Below are 9608 nucleotides of genomic sequence, written 5' to 3'. Positions count from 1 at the left end.
AGACACACACACAGACACACACACAGACACACACAGACACACGTGGACACGGACACACAGACACATTTATCAGCTCTGATCTCCAGCATCTGCAGTCCTCTCTGTCTCCTAGTTGTTCATAACAAGTCAGCTTGGTTTCATTAGTCAACAACTAACTAGCTGGTTTATTACCAAAACCAAACTTACTGAACCAAAGCTACAAAGATTACTGACAGTACTGACATATGGTGGATAAATTTTAGGCAAATCCTCATCAGGGACATTTTGCTGTTGTTGACTCTGAGGGAGTTTGAGGGCCCTGGCTGCTGGATCAAATGAGAATGATCATAGAAACCATCAGCCTGTAGAACCAGAGCTAAACACAGAAATAAATTCTTCTGGTCAAGCTAGTAGAATCTGGGTCTTTATTGACAGCTTTACAATCTTTTTGGTGTCTACAGTGAAAAATAAAGACCAATTCTGGGAATATAAGGCCTTTATAATTCCTGCCTTGAAAGGCTAGCTAATTGCAACATTTTAAGTTTACCAAATGCCATTCGATGTACAGTGTCAATTGGGTGCAGAGTCCTGTTTTGCCCGATAGTTTTTTAAAATCCACAAATTATTTATTCATAATAAGTTAAATTTAATTAAATTATATATTCATAATAAGTTGGTTTCACTGAGAGTGTACCTGCAATATAAAGTCAACACAACACAATTTTATCATTAAGTTAAAGTCATAGCCATTGTTGATCTTCTAACATATAAAAACAGGCAGGAGAAACATCAAAGTAAAACAAAGAGCTGCAGCAGGAAAAAAGCAAAAAACTACATGAGTGGAAGGAGTAAGCGTATCACAATTTTACACAACTCACTGCGATATGAAACTGATGGAATGCTTGGCCAATAATTCTGTGATTACTTTTAAAGTAATGTGCTGTTCACCTTGCAGGACATCAATACTGGCATTACACTGGGGATGTTCTAAAACCAGGGTTCCCAAAGAACATCTCTGAACTTGGCTTTCCAGATACTGTTAAGCAAATAGATGCTGCAATGAGAGTTAAATTGCATTGGATAATGTTCTTTGTGGGAGATCAGTACTGGAGGTAAAGTGTTTTCAGAACTTTTCGGGGACATTTAAGCGACTGCTGGACATACACGTGGATAGCAGTGAGTTGAGGGGTGTGTAGGTGAAGTTATTATATTTTACATTAGGATTAAATCTCGGCACAACATCATGGGCCACAGGGCCTGTTCTGTGCTGTACGTTTCTATGATATGTTCAATGTTTTCAGATGTTTAACCCATCATCTGATGTTTTCACAGTTGTGCCTGTTCTATTTTCTAATGTCACTTTCTGCTTTTTCCCCATTTCTCTGCAAGTCATTTCAATTTAATCATTCTTTGCCCAATTGAACTTGCCTCCACCATATTTCCAGGCAATGTATTCTGTATCCTAATTACTCACTGAGTTTAAACCTTCTCTTTCACATTATAAAAAACAAAAGAACTGTGGATGCTGTAAATCAGAAACAAAATCAGAAAAGGCTGGAAGAGCTCAGCAGGTCTGACAGCATCTGTGGAGAGAAAGCAGAGTTAACATTTTAAGTTAGGTTCTGACAAAGTGCTACTAGACCCAAAATGTTAAATCTGATTTCTCTCCACAGATGCTGCTGGACCTGCTGAGCTTTTCCAGCAATTTCTGTTTTTGCTTCTTTCACATTTCCCTTTCTTTTTCATGTCACCTGAAATCTATGTTTTCTCAATCTTTCTTTCTTTTTATGAGTGGGAACAATTTCTCCCTTTGTACTGTATCTAGCCCGCTCATGATTTCAAAAACCTCTACCAAATTTCCTTTAAGTCTTCTTTTACCAAGGAGAACAATCCCAAATTCTTCAACCTCTTCCCATGGACTGAAGATTCTCATTCATGGAATGATAATTAAAAATCACTGCGCTCTCTCCAAACATGCTTCCTACAATGGAGCACCCACAACCATACACAATACTCCAGCTGATGGTTAACGAGGGTTTTATACATATTCAACATCATCTCCTTGCTCTGTACTCTGTATAACTATTACTAAAGCTGAGGACACTGCATGTTTTATTAATTGCTTTCTGCACCTGTCCTGTCACCTTCAAAGACTTGTACATGTATACACCTGGTGCCTCTGCTCCTGCACCTCCTTTAGAATTTTATTTTCTATGTTAGTGCTTGCGGTTGTGTGCTGCCTTCAGATCAGAGCGCACTGTGACATGTAATTCTTTTTAGTTATAATTTAGATGAAAACCAAATGAGCAGCAGAAGCCCAAGATTAATAACAGACACGTTTTCAAACCTTTCAAAAGTGGATGCAGCTGTTGAGCATTTTGGTAAGCGTCCACTTATTAGAAGAAAATAAATTACTGTGTAATAACAGCAATGTTTAAGTAATACGATAAATCTGTAAGATGTCAGGTAGATGCATCAGTGGTATTTAAAAAGTTAACTTCTTTAATTCAGAACCTCCCAACTGAATGGATTTCTTCACCTTAAGAATCTCAGGACTGACTACAAAATGTACAGGAACACAGAGCACAGCATCTGACATGGAGAGCAGATTTGTTATTTTCACGGGAAAATCCAGCATTGTCACAGTTCAGGACTCTGATTGCATTAAAGCAACAGGGCTTCACTAAATCAGCCACAAGTCACCTTCGAGGGACACAATTTTGTCTCTCTTTTTTAAGAATTTGTGCTTTTTAGAGGACTGAAGATTAGCTTTCCACAACATAATCATTGCATATTTAGCATGATTTGCCAGTGTATCACAATTCAAATGGGTCACATTCACATTTCTCTGGCATACTTCAGAGATACATAAATGAACAGAGGAATGATTCTAATATACAAACTGTCAGGAGTGGTTTCAACACATGATGAAGGAGGGAATCGTGTTATTTTCATGAGTAATTTTTGAGCAAGTGAATTAGATCATACTATACATTGGAGGGCAATTTTGATGCATAGAATTCCTTTGGTAAACTCTGATATTTGAGTCATGCAGGTGGGGGGGATGTTTGGTTCAGAATGGAAGTGTTTCTTGTTTTCAGTCAAAGCTATCACTTGCTGGTAAACACCACTTCAGAAGTTTTCTGAAATTTATTTTACTATAAGTGTGGTCAGAGCAAAACAGGGGAAGGTGCAGAAATCTCTCCAATACTGATCACACATTTTGCTAAGGCCATTTTAACACAATTTCTGTCCAATTTAGTAATTCAAGAAAAATTGTGGAAAAAGGTCCACCTGGCACAATATGGTTATTAATCTCGAATTGCAGTCATTGGATCTCTCTCCAACTCTGATCTTGCTGAATTTTGTAGGATCACCAATTGCTTTAAGATGGGGCAAGTTGACATTTCCTCAATGCATCTGTAGTATCGCCTGTCCCCTTCTGTCAGGACTATTATCTGCCAACAGTTGGAGCTGGAGAGGAGAGTGCAAGTCTATCACCAATGTATTCCCTCCACTCATCTCCTATTGCAAGGAAACCAGTCAAGAACCAATCAATACTTTCTATTGTAGAGTTTCTGAAGCCTAAGCTGTTGATTCATTGGTTGCATTTTCATCAGTGAGTCATACAGTCATACAGCACAGAAACAGAATCTTCAGTCCAACTCATTTTCACTGACCACACTTGCTAAACTGATCAAGTCCCATTTGCCAGCACTTGGCCCATAACCCTCTAAACGCTTCCTATTCCTATACCCATCCAGATGCCTTTTAAATAATGCAAATGTACCAGACTCCACCACTTCTTCTGGCAGTACATTCCGTACACATACCAGCCTCTGTGTGAAAAAGTTGCCCCTCAGGTCCTTTTCAATCTTTTCCCTCTCACTTTGAACCTCTGCCCTCTAATTTTGGACTCCCCTACCCTGGTGAAAAGACCTTGGCTATTCACCCTAAGCATGCCATTTATTTTGTAAACCTCTATAAGGCCACCCCTCAGTCTATGAGCTCCAGAGAACACAGCACCAGCCTGTTCAGTCTCTCCCTATGGCTTAACCTGGCAACATCCTTGTAACTTTTTTTTTCTGAAACCTTTCGAGATTCACAATATCTTTCCCATAGCAGGGAGACCAGAACTAAACACACTTATGTAAAAGTGGCCCATCCAATATCCTGTATGGTTGCAACATGACCTCCCAACTCCATTATTCAATATACTGACCAATAAAGGAAAGCATATCAAATGCCTTCTTCACTATCCCATCTATCTTGTAACTTTCAAGGAGCTATGAACCTGCACTCCAAGAGTTCTTGGTTCAGCAACACCCCCCAGGACCTTACCATTAAGTGTATAAGTCCTGCCCTGATTTGCCTTTCCAAAATGCAGCACCTCACATTTATCTAAATTAAATGTCATCTGCCACACCTTAGCCCATTGGCCCATCTGGTCAACATCTTGTTGTACTCCAAGGTAATCTTGTTTGCTCTCCATTACACCTGTAGTTTTGGTGTCATCTGCAAACCCACTAACTATATGTCCTATGCTCACATCCAAATCATTGACATAAATGAAGAAAAGCAGTGGATCCATCACTGATCCTTGTGGCACACCACTGGTCACAGGCCTCCAGTCTGAAAAGCAATCCTTCAGAACCACACTCTGTCTCCCACCTTCTAGCCAATTTTGTATCCAATTGGCTGGCTCTCCCTGGATTCCATGTGATCTAACCTTGCTAACTAGTTCGCCCTGCCGACACTGTGTTATTGAGAGCGGGCCAAAGTGTTAAAAGAGTCACTTTTCCAATGAGAAGTTAAATGCTTGCTCAGATGGATGGAACTGATTTTAGAGCTTTATTTTGAAGAAAAGCAAATTCCTTGTGACCTGGCCAACAGTTCCTTTCAAATGATATCACAGAAACAAACTTCTGTTCTTGATCACATTGCTGTTGCTGGCGACTCTGCTGCATTCAATTGATTAAGGCAGTTCCCACAATGCAACAGAGACGACACTGAAGAAAACTGACTGTTGAAGCTGGAGGTTAATGAGTCGTGGAGTTCCCCAGGGCTACCATTGGGGTCCTTGCTTTTCCTGCAAAAGGCAGAAATGGTCTAGAGCTTGGGTCACAGGGAATTATTTCACAATTTGTGGGAGGATTGTACACCATGATAACAACAGTTTGGAACTTCAAAAGGTGGAGTGGATGGAGATGTGGCAAATGAGGTTTAATCTCGAGAAGCGCGAGGTGATACATTTTGTTACAAAGGACATAAACAGCCAGCCTGTGAAAGGATGGGCAGGGGCAGACAGACCAGTGTATTGTGAAACAGTGGTAGTGCCGCTATTCCTGGACTGGGAGGCCCAGGCACAATTCCCACCTGCTCCAGGAGTGGGAAATAAATACATACATCCATGAAGGTGGCTGGACATATGACGAAAGCAGTTAATAAACCATATAAAATTTTAAGCTTCATTAGTAGGGGCTTGGAGTAGAAGAGAAGGGAGGTTCTTGATGAACTTGTATCAGAGACTAATTTGAACTTATCTTGAGTACAACTGGACCCACAGCTCCACATCTGGAGGATTGAAATGAATGTATGGAGGAAATGCAAAAAGGGTTTGGAAAAATATCTCCAGGAATGAGAACATTCAGTTATGAAGATTGATTGGAGAAGTTGTCATTGATTCCCTTTGAGAGAGGTTTAAGAGGATTGATTGAATTTCTCAAAATCATTTGGGTTGTGGATAGAGTGGACAGGGAGAAACTGTTTCCATTCATAACAGGGTGAAGAACCAGAGGGCAGAGATTTGAGCTGTTTTGAAAAAGAACTTTGAAAATAAATACTTTTTCAAACAGCAAGTTAGACAGAGTTTAGAATTCACTGCCTGGAAGTGTGGTGAAGGCAGGTTGAGCTGAATCATTCAATAGGGAATTAGATGGTAATTGTGTGCAGGAGTATGGGGAAAAGGCAGGAGATTGGCACAGTCAAAATGTTCAGGATCAACATAGACTCAATAAAGCAATGGCCTTTACCTGCACCATGACAATTGAAAAGATAGGGTGGTGATGTAGTGGGAATGCCACTCAATTGGGAATACAGAACCTCAGGGTGATATTTTAGGGACATGGATTCATGTGCCATTATACCAGATGCTTTTAGCAAGTGGGTTAAATATTGTGGATGGGCCAAAGGGTCTGGGACTGTGCTGTTTAATTCGAAACCAATTATTTTCTGCTGCTTCCTTTCCTGACAATCGCTGTGGCTCCCAATTCCATTATTTTGGGTGATCATTGCATTTTATTTCTCTTGAAATATCAGTTTAGAATCTTACTCTAATATCTTCTCAGTCAGTTATGCAGGAATTCTCGACATAAGCAGTCCATGTTCCCTGTTCTTATCATCATTGATCTTGCATGAAGCGGCCAGATGTTTTGTCCACAAACTCTAAACTCCCAGAGTCAGTAGGAATCTGGCACCTCTCTGTTTCTAAGATATTCCACACTGCTGGAGTTATCACATGGATTGGATAGAACTCACAAGACAATGTGGCTGTTATGTTCTAACTAAATATTTAAATCACTATTCTTCAATTTCAGGGACTTATTATCTCACAAGTGGACCTCTTATATATGGATATCGGGGGATGGAAGTCAGAAAAATTTTAAAACGACACGGGTGAATGAATTGTAACTAAATGACCATGTTTTGCTATCGGACTGTTGTTCTGCAACTCACACAGAATATTGCTTATAGCGGAGGGATTTGTTACCCTAAGTGTATAATTAAATCTTTAGTTCAACAAAGCTTAATCATTAATGTTTTTGTAATATAGCTCCTGTAGTTTAGTTTGAAATTTTCAATCAGTTAGTGTAATTGCTCAACTTATTTCATTATCTTTGATAACATTACTGTTAAATTTAAAAACATAAGCATACTTTTTAGCCAATTTCAAACTATGAATATACTTTATTGTTAGTAAATGCATTGCTTATCATTTATTATATACTTACATTGTAATCAGGTTGGAAGTTTATGGTGTTTGGAAAGAACTTCTTTTTTGCTAATGAATAACATCAATGCTTCATGTTAGAAATTTGATCTCAAAGATCTTATGAAAAATAAAGGACAAATTAATGGAAACAATTGTTGTCATTTCTGTGTGTGACAACATTGGATTTAATATGAAGAAAGACAAAATATCCAAAGAACTATGGGTGCTGAAAATCAGAAACAGAAACAGGAATAGTTCGGTACAGTCAGCAGGTCTGGCAGGTGAAACTGCTGTGTCCCTCCAGCAATTCCTGGTTTTGTGTCAGATTTCCAGTGTCCATCATCCTTGTACTCATTTTAGTTCTTTGGCATTTTGCCCCAGTTATGTTAAAAGTGGCTAAGCCATCTTGCCTTCACCACTAACTCATTCTAAAATCAACCAAACTCAGTAAGCTTTAATATTGCACATTACTTAAAGGTATTAGAAGTATAAATCCTCAAGCTAGAGCTATAGAGCATGTAGAATAGAAATTTGATTGCAGTTTAGGCGAACATTTCAGGATATAACTATGTTTTATTGTCTTGAACTGCTTTGGGAAATTTCAACTCTGGGCTGAATTTCTGCCTGTTCCATCAATGCTCACTTGACTTCATTTAAGAGACAGAATGAATTACATTTTTAGATAGAGTAAACAAGAATGTCAAGAAATGACCTATGGCTGAATCTTACCAGAAATCAGCTTTTTGTCCTTTTTGCCTTGTTTCAAGGAGGATTTCTCAACCCAAAGGCCTATTGAGCTTTCTAGTACAATGTTTTAAACTCCTCTCATTAAGAGAAATGAAAGCTGGGTGGTAGGGTGAACTGTCATTGGGATGCAGAGGTGCTTCAGTGTGGTTTAGACAGATGCAGTATAATGGGGATAAATGGGAGGTTGTCCACATTAGTAGCAAAAATGGGAATACAGATTATTATCTGACTGGTGATAGATTGGGAAATGGGAGATGCAAGGAGACCTAGGTGCAGGTGCAGGAGATGGTGACAAAGACAAGTGGGATGTTGGCCTTCATAGCGAGAGGATTCGAGTCCAGGAGCAGGGATACCTTGCTGCTATTAATCAGGGCATTGATGAGGCCCCACCCGGAACATTGTGTGCAATTGTGTTCTTCTTATCTGAGAAATGATGTTCGAATTATGGAGGGAGTGCAGTGAAGGTTTCCTGGAATGGGAGGACTGACATACAAGGAGAGACTGGATCGGTTAGGACTATATCCACTGGTGTGCAGAAAGAGGGAAACCTAATGGAAACCTGTAAAATTCTAACAGGGCTACATAAGGTAAATGGAGGAAAGACATTCCCAAAGACCAGGGAGTCCAGAATCAAGGAGAAATTCTAAGGATATGGGGGAGGCCATTTAGGACTGAGCTGAGGTGAAATGTCTTCACTCAGAGAGTAGGGGAGCCTGGGAAGTCCTCTGCCATAGAAAGCAGGACAAAACATTGAATGTTTTCAGCTTAGAGTTAGATAGAGGTTCTAGAGTTGAAGGGATCAAAGGATCTGGGAAGAAAGCAGAACGATGGTCAGTCATGAACATATTGAATGGAGGAGCAGGCTTGAAGGACGAATGGCCTAGTCCTGCTCCTGTCGATGACAGCAGTGGCACGACGAAAAGGTCACTGCACACCAACCAAGCACTGTCAGTCCTGAGCTACCCTGCACAATGAAGACATTAATCCCAGACATGGTAAATGAGGAAAGATTTGCTCACCTCTTCTCAGACAGGTGTCTGAGGATACGGATGGATGGGGTGGTGTAGAGGAGGGATCTCCTCTTTCCCCAGAACCAGAAGAGGACCCTGCCAGGCTGCTCTGAGGTTGCTATCTGGGTCAGTGCAGTTTCTGTGGCTCGGAGTTGGTTAATTCAAAGGCACTTATACAATCTCCGGTACTTCAGCCACCTCCCAACAAGGCTCACATTCTACTGCAATATCTTCTCTCACTCACAGACCTCCCCCCTTCACCTTACACCATGTAAGCCCTTTGCACTGACTCCTCACTCACTCAGGACACATCCACCCTTCCCCGCATCAGTATTAACAACTGGGCCAGCCATCGTCATATCGCTTAATCTCTCCTTTTCCCTCATTACAGAATAAAATGGTGAAGAATTGGGCCTAGAACGCCAGGATAGGTGGTGGGGTTCCCAATTTTTGTATCTTCAAACCCTCTGAGAAGCTCTTGGCAGGTGAAAACTGAGACCACTCCTGCGGAGATGCTAAAACTTGTATGTCCCAGTCACTGAGAAAGAAACATTGTTCATTGATGTGCTTCTCTTCCATTACCCTACTGTGCATGTCCTGTTTACAAGTCATAATCACTCATTCACATCACATTCTGTCATCAAGTCATACACATCCCTCTGAACCTTTCCTATTCATGTACTTACCCAAAAGTCTTTTAAACATTGTTACTGTACCTGTATCTACCACTTTCTTTGGCTGTTTTATCCACGTACAAGTCATTCTCTGTGTGAAAACGTTGTCCCTCCAGTCCCTTGTAAATCTTTCCCTTTCACCTTCAAAATATGGCTCTGAGGTTTGAGCACTCCTACCATAGGGAAAAGACCTTGGTTATTCATCTT

The 9608-nt window shown here is 40.3% G+C and overlaps 1 protein-coding gene across 2 annotated transcripts in view; it reads left to right on the top strand.

Moving 5' to 3' along the window:
- The window catches only part of LOC122551104 (stromelysin-1-like), a 39166-nt gene extending 32047 nt beyond the window's left edge, over positions 1-7119 (top strand). For both annotated transcript variants that reach the window (XM_043692750.1, XM_043692749.1), the window contains 3 exons: positions 935-1091; positions 2260-2360; positions 6576-7119. In XM_043692750.1, the coding sequence (XP_043548685.1) occupies positions 935-1091; positions 2260-2360; positions 6576-6658 (341 nt within the window). In that variant the 3' untranslated portion in view covers positions 6659-7119. The remainder of the gene's footprint in view (positions 1-934; positions 1092-2259; positions 2361-6575) is intronic.
- Positions 7120-9608: the final 2489 nt, after the last annotated feature.

This window comes from Chiloscyllium plagiosum, chromosome 6 (genome assembly GCF_004010195.1).
Source record: "Chiloscyllium plagiosum isolate BGI_BamShark_2017 chromosome 6, ASM401019v2, whole genome shotgun sequence".
NCBI classification, from domain to species: domain Eukaryota; kingdom Metazoa; phylum Chordata; class Chondrichthyes; order Orectolobiformes; family Hemiscylliidae; genus Chiloscyllium; species Chiloscyllium plagiosum.
The sequence above is the reverse complement of the archived record's forward strand: the minus strand, read 5'-3'. Positions and strand labels throughout refer to the sequence as shown.